The sequence below is a fragment of the Lycorma delicatula genome, chromosome 1, assembly GCF_047948215.1.
Source record: "Lycorma delicatula isolate Av1 chromosome 1, ASM4794821v1, whole genome shotgun sequence".
NCBI classification, from domain to species: Eukaryota; Metazoa; Arthropoda; class Insecta; order Hemiptera; family Fulgoridae; genus Lycorma; species Lycorma delicatula.
Window position 1 is genome coordinate 139,884,281 of NC_134455.1, and position 23,339 is coordinate 139,907,619.

General features: G+C 30.5%; 1 protein-coding gene across 2 annotated transcripts in view; it reads right to left on the reverse strand.

Moving 5' to 3' along the window:
* Positions 1–239: 239 nt before the first annotated feature.
* The window catches only part of LOC142323219 (acyloxyacyl hydrolase-like), an 89,792-nt gene continuing 66,692 nt past the window's right edge, over positions 240–23,339 (reverse strand). For both annotated transcript variants that reach the window (XM_075362584.1, XM_075362577.1), the window contains exons 9-11: positions 7,257–7,375; positions 5,141–5,326; positions 240–2,110 (exon numbers count right to left, since the gene is read on the reverse strand). In XM_075362584.1, coding sequence (XP_075218699.1) covers positions 1,982–2,110; positions 5,141–5,326; positions 7,257–7,375 — 434 coding nt within the window. In that variant the 3' untranslated portion in view covers positions 240–1,981. The remainder of the gene's footprint in view (positions 2,111–5,140; positions 5,327–7,256; positions 7,376–23,339) is intronic.

Below are 23,339 nucleotides of genomic sequence, written 5' to 3' on the forward strand. Positions count from 1 at the left end.
CAGTCAACACACTGATTAAAGAAAAAAAAGCAGAAAATGCATCAGCCAATAACAAATTGGGGAGTATAAACTTAAAACAATATAACATAATTATGTATTTAAATTAATTAAGATTCAAGAAGCCAACTAATTAAACTTCTTAAGAAGAACTAATTAAAATATTACAAAACAAGAAGCAATTTTGAAATATTGAGTTATTATTTTAAGTAACAAACGTATTATTTGAGAGGCAGGACTATGCTTTGGTTAATAATTATAAACTTATAATTAGATAAGCATTAACATAATATATTACGTAAGTATAAAAATTATCATTTAAACTATTATTATTATTATTATTTTTCAAATAAGAAATAAATATTGGAAATATCTACAGAAAGATTGCAGAAGCTGGTTTCAATAGTAACAAATGCTTGAAATTCAATTAAAATAGTTGTATAAAAAATATATAAATTATTAAATTGTATCCAGAAAACAGCAAAGCCTATTTCCTGTATAGTTTTATTACATACGTAAGATCATTTCATCTAATATATAGTTTGTTATAGTGGTTTGTAAAAACTATTTTATTTGAATTAATTTTAAAAAAATTCATCGATATTGTCTTTCACTTATACATTAAAAATTAAGAGTTTTAGCTAAAATTATATTATTAACTATAAACTATTATATTATTAACTATAATATGGGAATTTAGTTATAGCTAAATTCTTATATTATAAGAATTTAAGAACTTTAACAACAATACATTGCTTAAATTTTACTGTACTGTTTTTAAACTCATTCTTAAATTATTCCTAGACAACAAAAATAACTTAAAACTAATTCTTTTAAATATGTATATATTATCTTTACCTTGTACTGTTTGTCGATATTTGTCATGTCTCTTAAAACTGGATTTACATTCAACCACACTTACATAAACAATAACCTACATAGGACATTTAATTATTTATTTATCTATCTTATTGTACATGGATGTGCTTTGTCAAAAAAATTAAAACTATTCAAACAATTATAGAAGAAAAGCATATATAATATTCATATAGGTATAATCGCACATCTCAGCAAAAACAATTGACAACTAGTTTTCCAGGCAGGGTTGCAAGATAAACTTCCTGTGACTCTCTCTTGAATGCTCATTGTGGGCAGTACTTAATTAGGTGTTTTAACAACTTGGAGTGGCTTGCCAGTCTCACTATCAGCTGTAGATGACATACCATATTTGTTCATAAAATAATTATACCTACCATGTCAAGTTCTTATACGATAAGTCTGCACCACAATTGTCTTAGCAGATCTGCCTGGCATCTTCACATGGATTGCCTCTATTCATTGGATGAGATGTGGTGGAAGTATATTAACTAGAACTGGGAGATATCCAGTTGAGATAGAGAAGACTGTATAGTAATAGTTAATATGATTTTATTCAACTCGATATCCACCTTACCAGTATGACAGTTATTCAACTGCACAGGTATACACTACTCATCCACAGAATAGGATAAGGCTAATGATGATGTTTGAAGTATGCTTGCATCTGCTCCCCAGGTGATTCCAGCCAGCTTATAATTTATGTTACCTCAAGTTCTCAATTTTGCAGCAGTATGCATAATATGTTACTTGTAAGTCAGGGTTCTGTCAAGCGTCACACCGAGGTTAACTGGAGTTGGATTATGTTGCAGTTCTTTCCCCATAAATTAAACCTTTAGTGACTTTCTGGCATCTCTCTCATTTTTATATCTAAGGAATTTTAGATTAGGTTTCAGACTCCAATTATTGAAGTACAAACCAAGCATCTCATACTCCTTAATCACTATTTCACATTCATTCAATAAATTATATTAAAATTTACTTTCAACTAACTGTAAATCTTGATTATATATCAAATTTTTACAAAATATTTGTTCTTAAATTTAAGGAAGAAAAATTACCACAGCAATTAAAGTGGAAGTGAAATGATGATAAATAAATAGCTCTGTTAATGTCCCCCCTGACTACCAAACACATTTTCTATGATATCATTATGTGGATTAATAGGTCCAACTGCATCTGGAAACAATTCCAACAACTTATTCCAAACAACATCTGCAATCAGTGGTTGAGCTAGCTGTAATAAACAAAAAATAATTATGTAAAAAAAGTAATATTCTCAATGATATCAAGACATATTTTCATTTCTTAAAAAAAATTAAGTATAATTTTATATTAATGTAGAAAATCTGGTCAATTTATGAGTAATTTCAGCACAGACCCTACAGACTGCAAGATTATCTAACATCTATTACGTTTATTAATATAAAAAAAGTTTTTCAAATATATGACAAATTAAAAATTCTGGAAACCCCATAAAATAGGAGTAACTTTTTCATTACTGGATACTGCAGACAGAAATCTAATCTTACAAGTAAATCTTATCTGAAATAAAAATTATGAAATATAATTATTCAGTCATATAGTCAATGAATAATTTTAATATATTTCATTTTTAATAATTAACTTTTTCTAATTCTACAAAAATGTAATTTTTTATTCTCCCAAAGTCTACACAAAGTATATTGGGTTACATTCCTCTCATGTTTCTTTAAAAATCAGCTAAATAATGTATTTAACGAAAATGCACTTCAGTCCTATAAACATCCCACAAATGAACTACATAGGAGATTAATAATACCCTTTAGTTTGTTTTCCAGTTAATATAATCAACATTGAATTTGAAAATCATACCTGGTTCCACTATTTACATGAAGTAACTTCTCTCTTTCTTTTTTATTTCTAAAAATAAAAAAGAAAGCTATTCATTTTATTTCTAAAATATAGGATAGGTATATTAATTTACAGTCAAGAGAGATATTGTTGTCTAAACATGAGCATCTTGTCATACAGTTATGACAAGAAAAGTATCTGATGCACTCTAAATTATCTTTCTGGAAAATCTTTATTTTTCATCTACTGCTGGTCTAAGAAAGTAATAACGAAATTTTTGTGAACAGGAGTTGAAATCAACTGTAATACTGCAATTGACTGGTGTAATTATACGCATGATATGCATGTTAACAACCTACTGCGAAATCAGTAAAAACTGTAGAAATTGACAAAAGACTATTCTTGCAGTATAATAACAATGTATGTCATGTTAGTGCAATGGTGGGTGTTTAGAGATGTGTCGTGAATCATGGGAATATTTTTTAGTTGCTGTTAAGAACTGAATAGACACAGTTGTTACCCATCATCAAAAAATGTAATCATTCAGGGATGACAATAACATCTGATGAATGGAAAGCATACAACTCCCTTCAAAAATATGGTTATACCCATCAGACTGTTGTAGATAAATTTAAATTTATAGACCTGACATCAGTGTGCTTATACTGATAGACAAGAGTACATGGCAGTTTGCAAAGCAACACAACAAAGCCCAATGCAGTAGGCACCAGTCCATTATTGTCTCTTATTAATGCGAGTTTATATCGTGTTAATGGCATGAAGAGGTCTTATTTGAAAACATCTTGGCAGAGATTGTGTCCTACTGGCCTCCTGAATAAAGGTAAAATATTTATATTTACATTTAGTTACTTGTAGGTTAATAAATGTACTGGTAGAAAGATAACAGAAAAGATCCATAATCTTTTAACTACATTCTTGAAAATGTATAGTTTGGAAGGAAGTTCAATTGCAGTTACTTATTTGTAATAACTTAGATTTTGAAACAATAATCTACTAAAGATAAGAAATTTATAATTTTACATGTTCCCTGCAAACTTTTTGTGATCTTTTTAGTCGACATGTTATTCTGCTTCTAATAAACTTATACGATGAGTACTATTATTACTTGCATTATTGTAGATGCTAATTAAAGTTTCATTTGTATTTCTATTTATTTTTATGTTAAAATCTGCAATTTATAAGATATAATAAATGCAATAATTTTTTTATTGGTCAGGCTTGGAGGAATTTCTAAAAATATTTGAAGGAACACACATCCAAATTAATAAAGAACATTCCAATGAATATAATAGAAGATATATTATATTCGTGAATATAATAGAAGATATCAGATTGCACCTGTCACTTAAGTTTAGAGTATAAACATAATTACACAGATTTTAAGACTAGTTTTTATCTTTGTACATATGTAATAAAACCCATTACATGAACACTATTCAAGAATCTGAAATTTACAAACGTAGTACAGACAAAAATAATCAACATCTACTGAAAACTAGATAAAATTTCCATCTAGTCCACTCTATGATACAGCCTCCAATCTATCATTCTGTAGGTATAGAAAATTAAAAAAATTATATACATGTAACCAGATCTGTGTCCTATGAGCACTTCTACAGTATGTATTTTAAATAATATAACGTTGTCTTATATTTTTAAATGTGCAATGAATAGTGTGTTTATTTAATTTTCTATTAGTGTCAATTTGTAAAAAGTTCTATAACACAACAATTCTCATAATTCTATGATGGAATAATTCTGGTAATGGAACATATGTTTCTGTAATTTACATTTCATCAAAAGTTATATGATTGATAAAATAGATATAAACATTTTTATTAGCATTTTTTATTTATTTACTTCATCCTGCATTATTATCAACTGAGATTTCAATCTTCTTTAGTAAAAATTGTGTCATAAAGTAACTGCACTGATAATTACAATATTTTGTGTTTTTACGATTTATATATTTATTTGAAATATACATGTAAAATATAAATTCCTGTACTTTATATAATATTATAAATATTATTATGTAATTATATCATTGTATAGATTAATATTGTAAAATAATTAAGCATGTCAATAGAACTATAGAGAGAATGATGAGAAAGTATCTTATTCATTTTACTAAGACTGCATTTTTCTTATTCTTGAGAATGGTTATGCCAACTTCTGCTGTCACATTTCATGACATTACAACTGTTAATTATGACACCTAATAAGCATATAACTTCTAAAATAACTTACAATGCATAACTCTAAAATTTATAATTAAAAAATTACTACTAAAAACGTAGTGAAATATTCTGAAATATTATTGCTACTAATATTAATTGTAATAATAACAATTGCTACTAAATATCATTGCTTACAAATATCTAATTAATTTTTAGTATTTCTAATATAATACCTGATTTGGATGAAAACTATCGACAGGTTCATACAGTTGCCAAGCTTTGCCACCTTGACTTTCCCACTTTTTTACAACATCTTCAAACGGATTATCCATGTAGTGTACTTTAAATGAACTGAACATCTGCATATCCTTAGCTTTATTTGCTATATCCTTAAGAACAGCAGATAATTCTTTTGCTCTCTGTAAAATTTAAACATAACTTACTGGTTTTTCTTCATGTTAAAATTAATATTAAGAGTACCATATTTATTTAGAAAATAATTATTAAAAACAGGGAAATGCGATGTTTGTTTATTAACTAAAGAACACAAAGTAAATTTAGCTAAGTTGATACTTTTTTTTTAAATTTTTGTATTCAGATTTTTTACTAATTTATTATCACGTCTATTGAGGACTTTTTTGTTTTATTACTTTAAATGTTACTGTATTCAACGCCATCCAAACTGCCTGATCTGCTGTACTTCTTATAAAACAATTAATTAGTAACTCAGATATTTTATTCCATGCTGTTTTCATATTGATTTCTGTTTCACATAAATCAGATCTCATAATTTACCAGTTATTAAAAATTCCTTTTAAATAAACTCTGTAGGGGTGTAGCATAATTCCTAGTTATAGCTATATCAATTTCACTTTCAAGAACTATTTTAATCTTTTCCCTTGAATGCCCTAGGACTGTCTAAAAATCAACTAACTTCAATTAAGCTGAAGTCCAATAAATTTTTTTTGCACTAACAATTAAACCTTTTAAATCAACTTCAGGAAAAGTTTTCCACTTGAAAATCACAAAAGGAATTAATCATCTTTCTTTCTAATGACAGTGACATAAACTGTAACTGTGCATCTTTTGTTTTCATTTTCTCATTCCCTAATTAAATTCTTCCACTTTTCTCAAATTGTAGTATGGATTATTTGAAATCAAACAGTTTGATCAGCATTTGCTATATATAAAATCAAATGATTTGATATTTTTCTTTTCTTAGTGATTTATCAACAGACTGAATAATGTATCATTACTGTAAAATATGGTATTACTATGTACATAAATATTTTATTATAGTAAAGGCTATATCAATTTTGAAATTATTACATGACAAACTACTTTGAATTAATAAATCAAAGATACTATTTAATTTTACAATTTTGAAACAAGTTTTTGTTTCATATGACAATGCTTATAGCAAATCCTATTGTCAGCATTTGTTTCAATTTCAATTTTTAATTAGTTAACATGATTTGAGTAGACATTTTAAATGAACAAAAACTTTACAAATCACATGAATTCAGAATACAAACATTTCCAAATCATAGTCCAAACCATCCGTCAGCTGACAACAGGAGTAACAGTTAGTTACTAACTACAATTTGAATAAGAAAATAAAGTTAAAAAAATGATGAAAAATTTTTTTGAGTTTATAATAAAGATCTGAGGAATTAATGTTTAAAAATATTCTTGGATCATACATTTTCCTTTGTGTGTGCGTATTATAAATTTAAAATAGTTACACAATTTGAGAATTAGTTTGTAATCAAGTGTGGTGTGTCATTTGTGTAATTTTATACTGAAAAAAAACCACACAGATTAAAATACCAATAGCAGTGTAAAAATTTTAATGTTAAAAGTAAGTATAGTCATTTTAGATTGGGGTCATTCAGCAAACTTACTTCCTGCAGCTCAGGTATATATGATGTTACATGAAGTAGTTAATTGGAGACTGCAACATACCTGTGCATTATACAGGACACACAAATATACTGTCATATAACCAGGGGCATATGTGTATGGGTGTACACCAGTTATAAACAACAATCAAATGAATTGGCATTTCTGCCCTCTCTTTAGAAAAGTTATGGAGAATAAAGTAGCCAGAGAGTACTTCAATTCATGAACAATGATACAGAATTATTTCATTAGTAATATGTTGAACATTTAATCTCCTTACCAATAAAGATGTACATAATTGGCTCCTAAGTGTCTGGTAAGTAACAAATTTTAACTAAAAATTACTTCATGTTTTAACTTAAAATCTCAGATGCTCTTTAAAAAAAGTATCATACAGGTCAGTTTTTGAAAACTTCCTTAAAAAAAGAGGGAAAATAACATACATACAGCACTAGTGGTAATGCGAATAGATTCATCTGGATTCATCCAACCATTACAGGGACCAATTTGCATACAAAGAAACCACTGATATACATCCTTGTACTTCACATCTTTATGTAGACGACCTGTGAAAAAGAGTAATTTTATAGTAAAAGTATTTAACAAAAATATAAAATGAAAAGAAAACATAACACTTCAATGCATTCTTCTTTCCACAATGTAAACTTAAATGAACTTATATTTTTTGATAAATTTTAATTAAAAAATTTATGATTCGTTATTTTCAAAAATATAATTTAATCTTAGAAGACAATAGAAATGTTCTGTACCGGCAGACTTACTGACTGAATTTATCAGAGGTTTTTAACTTGCTACGATATTTAGGAAACAATCATAAGTTGGTAATATTATATATTTTTAACGATAATATCTGAATTATTATTTAATAATAATTATGTACTTATAATATCAGATGTAATAGAACTGAGAAAGTTGAAGGATTAAAAAATTAAAATATATACGAAAATAAAATTAATTCTTACAATTAAACTAAATTATAAGGGATATATATGAGAGTCGTTTAATGATTAATGAGAAAAATGACTAGAAAAACATTTAATTTAATAACAATTAAACTAATGCTATTTCCAATGCTAACATTTAGGCATCTTTCTGTAAGCTTTCTTATCCCAGTAGTCAGGAATTGATCATCTTGGTGTCTGAGCCACACTTACTACATTGACCTGCTTAGTTTTGCTAAACTTGGTGCCACGCAGAAATTTTCAGAGAGAAGCAAACAAAACAAATCTGATGTACAAGATAGGGACTGTAACAGCTAAACAGATAATGTCTTAACAGCCAAACCTTCTAATGGCTTCCTATATCTTTTGAATGGTACAGGGTTAGGTGTTATCATGCAGAAAAATTAAGCCTTTGAGAGAGAATCAGAACAATTCTTACTTATTGTGGGCTTCATTATATTTTCTAGCACATCACAATAGTACTCACTGGGTCTCTATAGCACCATGACAATGTTACAATCACTGTACTATCTGTCTGATAAGATTTTAAATTTTTTCATCAAAAGTTATTATACGATTTAAAAAAGAATTACCTTCCACTAGCACCCAATCTGTAAGTTTCATAGAAATGTGAATTAAGATGTCTTTGTGATTTTGAGTCAACTGTCTCGGAACTCACCTTGAACACATTTTGGATTAATTTGGCTTATCAAAAAAAGCAGGAGCAGATAAATGTGAACAATACAGAACAATTAGCTTAACTAGTCATGCTTCAAAAATCTTAACTAGAATTCTATACAGAAGAATTGAGAGGAGAGTGGAAGAAGTGTTAGGAGAAGACCAATTTCGTTTTAGGAAAAGTATAGGGATAAGGGAAGCAATTTTAGCGTTCAGATTAATAGTAGAAGGAAGATTAAAGAAAAACAAACCAACATATTTGGCATTTGTAGACCTACAAAAGGCATTTAACAATGTAGACTGGAATAGAACGTTCAGCATTTTTAAAAAATTAGGGTTCAAGTACAGAGATAGAAGAATGATTGCTAACATTTACAGGAACCAAACAGCAACAGTAATAATTGAAGAACATAAGAAAGAAGCCATAATAAAAATGGGAATCTGACAAGGATATTCCCTATCCCCCTTACTTTTTAATCTTTACATAGAACTAGCAGTTAATGATGTTAAAGAACAATTTAGATCTGGAGTAACAGTATAAGGTAAAAAGATAAAGATGCTACGATTTTCTGATGATGTAGTAATTCTAGCTGAGAGTAAAAAAGATTTAGAACAATGAATGGCATGGATGAAACCTACACAAGAACTACTGCATGAAAATAAACAAGAACAAAACAAAAGTAATGAAATGTAATAGAAATAACGTAGATGGACCGCTGAATATAAAAATAGGAAGGTAAAAGATTACAAAGGTAGAATTTTGTTATTTGGGAAGTAGAATTACTAAAGATGGATGAAGCAGGAGCGATATAAATGCCGAATAGCACAGGTAAGACGAGTCTTTATTCAGATATATAATTTTTTTACATCAAAAATTAATTTAAACGTCAAGAAAACATTTTTAAAAGTATATGTTTGGAGTGTAGCTTTATATGAAAGTGAAACTTGGATAATCGAAGAACCTGATAAGAAAAGATTAGAAGCTTTTCCAATGTGGTGCTATAGGAGAATGTTAAAAATCAGATGGGTGGATAAAGTGACAAATGAAAATGTGTTGCAGCGAATTGATGAAGAAAAGAAACATATGGAAAAAATATAGCTAAAAGAAGAGGCAGACTTGTAGGCCACATAGTTAGGCATTCTGGAATAATGGATTTAATATTGGAGGGACAGGTAGAAGGGAAAAATTGTGCAGGCAGACAACGTTTGGAATATGTCAAATAAATTGTTAAGGGATGTAGGATGTAGGGAGTATACTGAAATGAAACGACTGGCACTAGATACGGCTCTTGGAGAGCTGTATCAAACCAGTCACAAGCTTTCAGGCATTTCACAAAGCTTTCAGGCCATTCTCCCGTACCATATATCCTATTACACATTTCAACTATTTCTTCTATTCCTTCCTCTTTATACGTTATAAAATTCTACAGCATGTTCCTATACCCCATTTTTCTATTCTTCATTTCTTTAATTGCTTTTTATACATCATATTTTAATATCGATACTCCTTTATCCTCTTCGACTATTTCTCACTCCTTTTCTATGGTTAGCGCTTCAGTTTTCTCTTGTCATATACAGTTCCTCCACGTGTTCCTTCCATTTTTCCCTTACTTCTCCTCGTGTACCAACTTATCCTCAGTTTCTCTCATTTTACCATTCCCTTTCCATATATTTCATTAACGATTTTCTATACATCATATCATACTGCTCTTTCTTTTCCATCTCCGCAATAACATTGCATTCTTCCTTCAACCATCTTTTCCTAGCTTTTTGTGTTCCCCTCCTTAACTCAATGTCCCTGACAGGGATTCTTATTCTTTAAGACTTTGGGGGTTGGCGTCCCCACGGGCCTAGCCTCTGCAGCTTTTCTTCCCACTACACACTTAGCTGCAGAATACTTTACACTACACACATATACTACACCAAGAACACTACACGAATTACAACATATACATTTAATCAACTACACAACAACATCCAACGCAATTTTCTGTTTCATTTACACTTGGTGGTGTTGCGACATCTTATGAAACGCAACCGTAACCTAAGGTGGGAACTATCGTGCCAATGGGTGAATGGCTCTATGTAGTAGTCTCGAACGATGTCCTCTGGGCACCAAAGCAAACCCAGTTGTATTTAGCTCTAGCTCCAGTACACATGCGCTCTGCTGGAGTGGTCTATTATATCGCCGGTTATCGTGGGACCAAAATTTCAGTTCCTACAGCAAATTCTATGACGGTTGGTGGTCCATCTGAAAAATCACTAATTTCAGTCTAGTGAAACGGCCTCGGTCATCTTCGTCTGACAAGGGTAATCTTGCTACAGCGGATGAAGATGTGATCAGGTGTAAGAATGTTCGCTTTGTTGTTATTCAAAATAATCAGGAAGGTGGCTCCCTTCTAAAGATCTCACCTTTCCTGATTAACAAATGCGTCACGGATTATATTGGTTCTCCTAGGAACATTAAGAAATTACATGATAAAACAAATCTGGTGGAAACATTTAACGATGAGCAGAGTTCGCTTACTATTATGTCTCACCAATATGGGCGGCATAAACATAAGTACAAAATGCCACAAAGCCCTAAATACCAGCCGAGGTGTAATTTTTTGTCGTGACCTTCTGGAAATGAATTTAAGTGAAATTGTTGATGAACGTTGTTCTCAAGGTGTTGTAGAAGTGAAACGTATAATGAAATGGCAGAACGGAACAGAAGAACCGACACCATCTCTTACACTAACATTCGGTCTTCCTGTTCTACCAGAGAAGATGAAAGTGGGTTATCTCTCTGTTCGGGTGTGCCCATTCATACCCAACCCACGGTGATGTTTCAGATGCCAAAGGTATGGTCACACTACAACATCTTGCTCGAGAACGGAGATCTGTGCTCAATGTGCTACCAAAGGTCACAATGACACTAACAGCAAGGAAAGTGGAAAATGTGCCAACTGCAGTGGTTCACATACAGCCCGCTCCTGAGATTGCCCAACCTTTAAGGAAGAAAAGGCAATTCTCAAGATCTGTACTGAGCAGAAACTATCTTTTCCAGCTGCATGCATAGAAAGACAGTTAACTCACAGAACCTCGTCAAACCAGATGTGTCTTTCGCCACCGCTACATCAAAGCAAACTCCTTCAAATGTTCATAATCAACAGTGCGGATCCTGCAATGAAGTTAGGAAACTCGTTCAGATGCTTTCTGATCAAGTTACTTCGCTTACAGCCACTATTTCAGAGCTGACAAAGATGAATAAAAAGTCCTACATCGCAGTAAATGATTCCAACAGTATGATCCATATGAAAGTTCCTGCTCCCAAAATCCTACCGGTACAGGCAGAGACTACCGCGGCTAGCATTAAGCAAACTAATAAGCTACCCGTAAAGGGAACCCACATAACCACCCCCTCTGGGATGTCAATAACGGCATCCCATTCTAATACCTAAAGGCGTTGGAGTTATCTAAAATAAAGAATACGAAAAAGAAAAACCGAATCACATACAACTAAATTTTATATGGTTTCCTAAGTATATTTATTTTTAATTATTTTTTTTATTTGTTTATATTTTTTTCTCTTATGGGCATTATTCAGTGGAATGTTGGAGGTCTTCGTTCCTGCTTTGAAGATATTGGAGTACTGGCACACGTGCATGATCCGATAATCATGTGTTTCCAGGAAACTCATCTTCTACAACATGATCCAATAGCACTCAAAGGATACTTCTGTGAGAGATACGACTGAATAGTAGACGGTAGAGGGAGTGGTAGAGTGGCTATTTTCATGAAGGATGAGGTATCGGCTACAAGGATTCAACTGACCACTCTCGTTCCTGCTGTTGCAATAAAGATCTCTATTCCCTTCAAATTACTATCTGCAATTTGTATCTCTCACCGAACACTGAGTTCAGTGCTCTGGATATCTTAAATCTCCTCACACAAATACCATCTCCATCGTTAATAGTAGGAGACTTCAATGTCCACCATGTTTCCTGGGGCTCGACCTTCTGCTCCATACGAGGAAATATAGTACACAGTTTGAGACAAGATTTAGACCTTTGTTTGCTGAATAATGGATCTCACACATTCATCTCTTTATCATCTGGTACTACGTCTAACATCAATCCCTCCATATGCTCACTGAATTTGCTCCCTCATCTTGGTTGGTCTGTTTGTGATGACTTCCACAGCAGTGACCACAAACCAATTATTAGTTTCGGTGTGGACCACGAGGTTAAGAGAAGGCCACGGAGGTGGATTCTTGAAAGGGCAGATTGGGATGGATATCATAAAGCCTTCCATCACAGTATGACAATGGTGCAAACATCCTCGAGCAATGTTCCTGTTTTACATCCATGATACTTGAAACTGCCAGCAGATATATCCCACAAACATCGGGTAATCCTAAACGTCCTTCCGTTCCATGGTGGAATGATGATTGCAAATGTGGTATTAAGAATCGACGGTGAGCACTATACAAATTTAATAATAGACCTACAACTGAACATCTAAATTTATACCACAGGGCTAGAGCAGTATGCCGTCAGGTCTTCTTGACCGCTAAGAGGAATTCATGGACGAAACATGTGAACACCATCTCATGTACTACTCCCACGTCTACTGTGTGAAAAACAATCCATGCAATTTTCAGATCGCCAAGACAATCTATTTTCGGTCTCATTGATGAAGGAGAACTCCTTTCATCATCTTCAGCTGTAGCAAATAGTTTAGAAAAAATTTTTCTGCTCAGTGTCTCTCACTTCATCATATAATAACGATTTTCAGAGGTACAAAGTACAGATAAAAAAATTTGTCGTTAAACATTGGTGATTCGGTTGGTGAATTGAATACTCCATTCGTATTTAATGAATTGTTTCATGCACTTAAGAACTCACGTGACACATCCCCTGGACCAGACAACATTCGTCTTGGTATGCTTTCACACCTTCCTAACTCAGCAATACAACATCTTTTGAATATTTACAATGGTTTATTCTCCAAACAGTCTTTCCGCCCCACTGGTCAGAAGCATTTATTATACCACTACTAAAGCCTGCTAAAGACAAAACCAATCCCACAAGCTACCGCCCTATTTCTTTAACAAGCGTGTTGCGTAAAATAATGGAGAGGATGGTAAACCGCAGGCTTACATGGTACTTGGAGAAACATGGCTTTCTTTCTTCAGAACAGTGTGGTTTCCAACAAGGATGATCTTCCATTGACCATTTAGTGTCAATGGAAACAGCCATATAAAACGCCTTACTGAACCACCAACACCTCGTTGCTCCTTATCTCTTCCTTACCTTCTTCTATATAAAAAAGACGTACGACAGCCTGGCGACGTGGTATTTTCTAACACCCTCAAGAATTGGGAAATCAAGGGCAATAGGGTTGCTTTTATCCGGGGATTCTTAAATCACCGAACGTTTCATGTTTGTGTAGACGATTCACTTTCAGACAGTGTCGTCTCAGAGAATGGAGTACCTCAAGGTAGTGTATTAAGTGCCGCTTTGTTTTCTGTAGCCATAAACAGCATTACCTATTGTGTACAGGCTCCTGTCTCATGTTCTCTATTCATTGACGATTTTGTTATTTACATTGCGAGCCGTTCAACGCCCACTGCAGAACGACTACTACAGAACACTATATTTCGTCTTGAGTCTTGGTCCAGAACCACTCGTTTGACATTTTCATCTGACAAAACGAAATGTATAGTCTTTTCGCAGCTACGAAACCCTTCTATTCCACAAGTCATTCTGAACAGAGAGCTTATTGCTATCTCTCATTACATCAAGTTTCTAGGTTTGCTTTTTGATAGCCATCTTACTTGGGTCAAACATGTAAAGGAATTAGGACAAAATGTTCCAAACTTTTAGATATGATGCGGGTCCTTAGTAACACCAATTGGGGAGCCAATCAGTCATGTATATTACGTTTTTACTATTCCCTTGTTCCATTACGTTTAGATTATGGGTGTGTCGCCTACTCTTCAGCTGGTCAAAACGTGCTTAAAAAGCTGGACGGTGTACATCATGCTTTTCTTCAGCTTGCCACAGGTGCGTTTAGATCAAGCCCTATCACAAGCTTACTTGTAGACTTTGGCGAGCCATCACTTTGGGATAGACGAGACCAGCTTTTGTTATCTTATTTTGCCCGTCTGAAAGGACAGCCGAATCACCCGGCTTTTGACCCAGTTCTTAGGAATCCTTATTTAAGGAAGTATGAGAACCGTCCACGCTGTACTGTACCTGTGGGTGTCCGTACCCGACATCTGCTGCAGCACATAAACGTTGACACTCCCTCATTCTTTCCATCATGTCCGTGGAGAATAAACCTTGTGAATTTTACATTTGACCTCACAACATACGATAAACCAACCAACACCACCTACTGTTTTCCGGCAAATGTTTAAGTATATTCTCACCAAGACGAACCCAGACGCAGTGATATACACTGATGGGTCGAAACAAGACGGTACCGTTGGTTGTGTTTTTGTTGTCAATGAAAGGACTTATACGTTTGGCCTGGTATTACGAGTGTGTTCTCCGCTGAACTACTCGCTACAAATAGGGCCCTAAATATCGTTAACCCTAAATATAGAAACATTCTTATTTGCAGTGACTCGAGTAGTGCTCTCCAGGCGTTAGAAAACTTTTATTCCAAACATCCTGTCGTTATTGACACTTATGATGCAATCGCGGAGTAAATCCCGGAGCAATCCCTAGCCACATAGGGATTCCAGGTAATGAACAAGCAGATTATGCTGCCAAAGAAGTGTATATTCAACCTCCTTTCACCACCCGAGTTATTACCTTTGATTTTATTAATCGTGTAAAACAATCACTGAGAGCAAGGTGGCAAAGTGACTGGAAGACTACCATCAATAATAAACTACGACGGATTAAAGATTCAGTGTTGCCATGGGACTCCTCTTGCAGAAAAACTCGTGAGGAAGTAGTCCTCTGCCGATTATGGATTGGACATACGAGGATCACACATGAATACCTAATATCACAAGGAAACGCACCCCTATGCACACGATGCAACTGCCGCATGACTGTGCACCACATTCTTGTAGACTGCATATGTTATGCGGCGTTGTGTCGTAAATTTAATCTACCCAGAAACATCCATGGTATCTTGTACAATAATAATGAAATTTTGAACCAGATGTTTCTGTTTTTGCGTAGTACCAGGTTAATGCAAAAAATTTAATATTATCATATATATTTTTATGCTAGAAGAGTTTTTGATCATTTTTTCCTTTACTTTCAATTTTGATTTTTTTGGTTCTATGTCTTTAATTTTATCACCCGAGAAGGGGCCATTTGCACAACCTATCTGAATTAGGTAAGTTTTATATAGTTTCTTTTTCTATTATATTAACTTTTATATTTTAAAGACTCGGTCTGTATATTAGTTTTGAATTTTATTTCACTTTCTTGACTTTTGTTTTAATAAATTTTTATTTATATATGATTTATATTAATTTTATAAATTTTATTATTTTAGAGTTATTTTACCTTTTTATTAAAGAAAATTCCGGGCGATGATAACGCACAGGCGTTTTTTTTCCCTCCAAAAAAAAAAAAACTCTGTATAATTTTTGATACAATTCTCTTTTATTTTCTCCTGTCTTATTCTCATAATGCCTTTTTTCTTCAGTTTTTCTTAAGCATATCTGCTGTTTCCCATGGTTTCTTGGCTCTATTTCTCTTATAATAACCTACTTCTTCCTCTGGTGTTCTTACTATTGCATATTTACTTCCTTGTACGAAGTAAAGGGAGTATTGTGATCATGAAAAATTTCAGTTTTCAGATTTCAATGAAAATATCCATTTTGACTAATTTCGGCATAATGTATGTATGTAACTCGCGTAACTCAAAAACAATTAGCCATAGGATGTTGAAATTATGGATTTAGGACTGTTGTAACATCTACTTGTGCAGCATCCCTTTTTCTGCAATCAACTGAACCAACAAAAAAAAAAAACCCAAATTCCAAAAAAATTTGGCTTTTTGACTTTTTCTTAACTGCAATAATAAGGCCTCATTGAGAGCTTTTCAGCGATATATCATGTGGTACTTATTTTCACTGGTTCCAGAGTTATAGCCAAAATAAAATTTTTATTAATGAAATACTAAATCTTACAAAGGTAAGGAACATCGGGTTGAATCAGACTTCTCCTTAAATTTAAATATACTGATTTTTTAATAATTATTAACCTCTGATATTAAAAAGGTCTCATGATAAATAATAATTCAATAATAACAATAAATAAATATATGAAAAAATATCAGAAGTTATTAAAACTATATAAACTTTAACTTTATATATTCTATTATAAAATAGTATTTTATGTATTTTTCATTTAAAAAAAAAAATTGTGTATTTAATTTAATAGGAACTCCACATAAAATTTTTTATTCTTATCCAAGTCTCATCACACTTCTGATTTTCCTTTTTGCTTTCTTTAATTGCCTTAAACTAGTTTTTTCCCATTGTTTCCACATCTAATTTCATAAATTTTTCTAAATTCCATTTCTTAACTATACTTCTCAACTTTCTTTAAAGCTATTCTCATTTCCATCATTATCACTATTGATATCTGCACCTGGTGATTCACTAGCTTTTTTAACAGCATTCTATATCTTTGTACTATATGATATGGCCTACCTGGTAGCGAGCTTTTTCCCCAGGGGATACCCAAGAATATCTCCTTTGAAAATTTTTGAACCAAGTGTTGATTATAAATAATTTTTTCTCTTGGAAAAATTCTACCAATCTGTTCCCCCTTCTGTTCCTTACCCCTAACCAAAAATTTTCCCAACACACTTCCTTCTTCACCTTTTTTGATCACAGCATTTATTTCCCAGTACTGTTTACAGCAGTCCTTTTCAGATTTTATTACACCTTCAATACTCTCATACATCTCTTCAGTATCTTCTTAATTCAATATTGGGTTATATAATTACACTAAAACTAAATTTTTTATAACATCCCAATCTTCAGCAGTATTAATCTATCAATTATACAATATAATTTCCAGATAAGTTTTGTAACTTCATTCCTCATAATTATTGCCACTCCATTCTTTCCTTTCTTTCTTCTTTCAGAATAGAATATGATAACTTCTCTGCTTTTTATTTCATTCTGTTCTTTTTATCTTACTTCACTTATATATCTATCATAAGTGTATATATCTATTTATTTATCTTCACGTTTCTTTTGATATTCTCTAACTTTCCACTCTGTAACAAGTCTTCTCTCAGAGATCTGAACGAGAAACTATTTTAACTCTGAAACATTTAACAAAAACCAACATCATAATGCATGGAATTTTTACTTTGATCTTTAATGCAATGGCTTTGTTTCTGTATATTCCAATAACATTCGCTTCCTGAAGAAGTTCTTCCACTTTTGAGGGTAGACCCCTCAAAGGGAAGTCTACCCAAAACAATAGAGTACATTCTACCACTGCTATTCCACCCTCTGAGGAGGACATTGGCACTTGAAATATGGGAACTCCTTACAACAGGGGTAACTCAGCCTATTCATTCATTAGCTGCTTGTATGTAGTAACAATTATTAATATATACAATTGTTGCCCCCTCTCAACCACAGGGAGGTAAATAACAGTATTTTCCCTTCATCAAATCTTGGACCTAAAAAGCCCTTCTTAGATTCTTTAATACTTTACGAGAGTTCATATCCAAAATATCAGTCAAAATTGTTTCACATGAGCCAAGAGGTTTTACAAGAGGTTCCACCTCTTCAGCAACCTTCTAATAGTAATTTGATGATTATTGATCACAATTTCAATTTCAATATTTGATCACAATGTCAACATCAATATTTCCATCAGTTGTTGATATTTAGGACGTCCAGCTCTTTTGTCATCTTCAAGGCCTTCTTGAAACTGTATGTAACACTCATAAACCCTAAGTGTCGGCATAACATCCTCGCCAAAAGCCTTCTCTAACATCTTCACTAATTCACCATAATTCATTTCATTTGTAACGCAAATCCTTTGTTCTGTCATTTACAAACAAAATAGGTCACTACTTGTAATAAAATATGTCCTAATTACTTTGCTGTCATATTTGAATGATGTATATAATACAGTTGAAAAAATATAGGCAGTGCTACTGTAATGTGAGAAAAATACAAACACAGTTGAACATATAAAAAAACACAATAAAAAAATTCTTTTTTTTTTATTACACCTCATAGATAAATCAATAACAGTATGTTTAATCAAGAATAAAGTCTTAATATTCTTTAGACTGTCTAAAGTCTGTTGTAACAAAAAAAAAACCAAATTGTTACAACTACCATCAATTTTCTTCAGGACAGAAATATAAAAATAAACAAGTGTTGATTTTTTATATTTTTTGCAATTTAATCTGCACTAACTGTTAAAAAACTGATAGTTACTGCTTCATTATTAAATTCGAGTGAATCCTGAACAACATAATAGGATCAGCAGAATAATTGAAAATAAAAAAGGCCAAAAGTATTCCGTAACTACCTGTTACACAAGATTTATCTTAACAAAGTAAATAAAACTGAAAATCAAAATGAAAGTAATTTTTAGTAGACCACCCATAACTGTTGAAATGTCATCAAAATTGCCAATATGCATTAATAAGGATGCCACTCCTTACATAATCTCAGAAAATAATAATTTTCATTATTTAAACTTAATTGAGGACTTAAGTGACTTAAGGAGTTAACATTTTCTTTGTAATACTGTAAACATTTTTAATACAAGGGACATTTTTACTTTATTAACATTAGTTTCAGGAAAAAGTTCTGAAAATGGGTCATTTGTTTAAAAAAACCCATATTCTAAACATGGATAATTATGCTAAAAGGGGTATAAAAATTATAGATATATTGATATTACAATTTGAATTAGAGTTGCGTAGTACAGTCAAACCTCTATATAACGAAAACAAGAATCCCAGAAAATAATTGTTAAATAGAAGTTTTTTGGAAAAATAACTGCTGAACTGTATGTATGCACTGAACAATAGAGGAAGTATGTGTTAAATGTTTTCTAAGAATTCTATTTGCTATGTCTACATACTGTAGATAAATGTCTTGTTTAAATAAATGAATAAAAGTTTGCACGGTAATTTTAGTGCTCTGTGTTGTTTAATGGATTTTGGGAAATTTTCTACTTTATTGTATAGGCAGACAGTGACTGCAGAACACCTGTTTAAATCTTTTCTTAGAATTTCACTGTTAATGGGTTATAAGAGAATTTTGGGAATTTTTGCTTTATAAATTCAATAAAAAATAACCTGTCATTAATGACTATTGTCAAGAATACTTTGTATACAGGTACAATTTAGGTACAGAACTCACAGAGATGTCCAAAATACTAAATGCAATGTCATTATTTAAAAAAAAAAATTTTGTAAAAATTACTGTATATTACTACATACTGTATTATATTAATATGCAGTATGTCACAATTTCATTACATAGATATATGAATACACTAAATACAGATAAATTTATATGTAATTTTATTAAAATGTCATGGCGCAGTAAAAAATTTGTAAAAATCAACGTTTTCATAATATCAAGGTTTGACTGTAGCTCTAAAAATATCATCTGTGAGCATAAAGCCATATATTTGGAAATTGAGTCATTTAAAAATGATCATACTTTGTACGTATATCTACAAATTTTTATTTATTTTTCAGTTTTGTAAATCATTAAAACAAAATTCCAATCTCAATTTTACAAAAGGCGAATGTTTTTAATAATGTACCTTTATTACAATTTTTCATCAATCTTAACATCTGTTAGTTTTTTTACTTAGTTCGTCTAGACTACGATACTTTATTAAAATCCCACTAAGAGCTCTTAAGAAATAAGATTTAAGCATTTATTGTATAGAATTGTTTAAGATTAAAAATTATTAGGAGAATTTTATTTTACGACAAAATTATATACAGTTGGGCAAATAGGCCAGGCATTTAATTGGAAGAGTTCTAAAAAAAATAATAAATAAATAAATAAAAGAAAGCTATTCATAATAAAAAAAAATATACTTTGTTTATATGAAGCATGATTCAGCACATTTAACAAGTGTTTGCTACAACAAAACCTTGTAACCCTTAATGGCACTTATACATATTTAATGATAATGCGATGAAATTTTAATATTTAACGTATGAATTTCATTCACTAGCAGAATGTTTCAGTTGGTTTTCCCCACTGTTTACTTTTTCTAGAAATTAATTACATGTATTTTATAATTTTTTTTTAACTGGTGACTCCTTAAGTTTTTCTTAATATTCTGAAGAAATTAAGTTTTCTCACCAGCATTCTATATTAAAAAGCATTATCCTCTTCTATCTGAAATATATTGATGTTATGTTCTACTTTCAACTGGAAACAGTAATTTACTTATTACATGGTTTATTTTCATAATTCTCTTCTTTCCAGAATTATTTCCTCTTTTTAAGGAATCCATCTTTGTAGAGAGTTGAACAAATAATTTCCTACAATTTATTAGAATTTTTTTCCCATAAGTTACAAAAATGTTTGAAAAAAGTTTTGTATCTTTATTCAATTTAGTTAATTTCCATAATTATATAGTTCAAAGTGAAAAAATAAATTTAATAATTAATAATGATGATCAATAAAAATGTTAATTTATTGACATGATTAAATAAAAAATATTAAAAAGGTGATTAAAAAATTTGATAGTTAACTGACGCAATGATAATTTATATAATGAAAAGAAGAAATTGAGTTACAAATAAAATGTTAATCTCACCTTCAACAATTTTAGTAACTGAAGTGCCAACAGATATAGTAAAATGTCTATATTTGATGCTGGTTTTGATGCCATCACATGTTTTCTAGTATATGAGATAATAATCTATGAGTTTCAAGTTTTAAGTAAGCATAAAGGCTACATATAAATACAATTTTACAATGGTAGGTGGAAGGTAATTAATCACAATTTGTCACTATTACAGTAAAATTAATTTTTTTTGTTACAAGCTATTGAGTATTAAAGTAAAATATCATTATATATATTCTATAGTCCATTTTTTCTTTGATTTTCCTCTGTACGTGTATAATATTTTTTCAGCTTCCACAAAGTACAGAATTAGAGAACACTCTTACCTTTACTTTTTTATGTTCAAAACATTTTCGTGCCTAAGCCCATCTTCAGTGATGTTTTTTTTAATAATTCTTATTTTTCAAAATTTACATTTAAATTAGCTTTTTACTTATTTTGTATAAATTGTTTAATAAAAAAAATTTATTTAAAAATTTTTTAAATAGTAATTTATATTTATATTTAATAGATGTAATTTATATTTATATTTAATAGGTGTAATTTATATTTAATAGATCAACCCAAGTACAAATAACTGAAATAGGATGACACCTTATTTCATTACATAAGAGAAGAAGTGCTTTCGCAAATTTAATTCGCATCATCAGCTGCCATATATATATTTCAAAAAACATCATAAACTCGCAATACATAATATCATATCACTTGTTTATTTATATTTTACGTTAAATCTTCTTTTATTTCAACTAATTAAATTTTTTAATTAAATTTAAATTTACTTTATCATACTTTAAAAGCTTATACAAAAATTTAAAAGACTTTTATTTAAATTAAAAATTATAATCAAAACAAGACATAAAATATAAAAAAATTGTAAAGATTAATTAATTAAAATTGATATTAAAATTAAGTTAAAAAATTAAAATGTAAAAATTTTTATAAATGTGAACAATATGATGTCAATATAAACAAATAAATTAAAGATAAAAATTAAAACTTTTTAAGTAAAATCAAAAACTTAAGTAAAGTAAAATTATATGCTAGCTATTTCACTGAATTTACTTTACTAACTAGACTGGAAGATCAATTACTCAACATTATTATCAAAACAGATAGTGGTGCTATCTACGGCAGCCTGCAGCCTTTACAACAACATCCTCTTCATACTCTAAAGATTGATCAAATTAAACTAATTCTTTTGTTTATATATATAATACCTTTCTAAAATGTCAAACTCCTTATTATTCCTAGCCATACTTCATTTTTTAATTTTGAATATTTTTAAGTATGTCTGAATATCTGATATTATGTGCTTATTTTTAATCAAATCATCTGATATATTCGAAAAACCCTGTTTACCTTTTTTATAACTTCTAAAATGCTCCACGAATCTGTTTTTAAAAGATCTAGTGGTTTTATCAATATATATTATGAATTGCAAGTTCATGATGTTTTTGAAAAAAAAAAAAAATATATATATATAAATATAATGCACCTGGTGATTCGAATTAAGTTTATGAAAGCGCTTCTGCGTATGTAATGAAATAAGGTAAGTCATCCTATTTCAATTATTCTGTACTTAGGTTGATCTATTACTGTATTATATAACTATTATAGGTTGATATATAATATTCATATATTCATCTCAAATTTCATTACAAACTTCATAAAATATAATAGCATATTATGCATTTAAACTTTTATTCAGTTACATAAAAAATAAAAATTAAAATCAAATAAAAATAATTTTAAGTAAAGCAATTATGCATGTTGTCCATTTAACTGGATTTACTTTACTATAGAAAGTACAGTAAAGTAAGTTCAGTAAAATGAACAACATGCATAATTGCTTTACTTAAAATTATTTTTGTTTGATTTTAATTTTGTTTTTATGCCTTGACATTATATTTTTACAATTTAATTTTTAATGTTAATTATAATTAATTTTTCGTAATTTTAAATTTTATTTTAATTTTTAATTTAACTGAATAAAACTTTAAAAAATAAAAATAAAAAGATTAAAGGTTTTAAATTTTAAACAAACTAATAAATGCATATGTTGT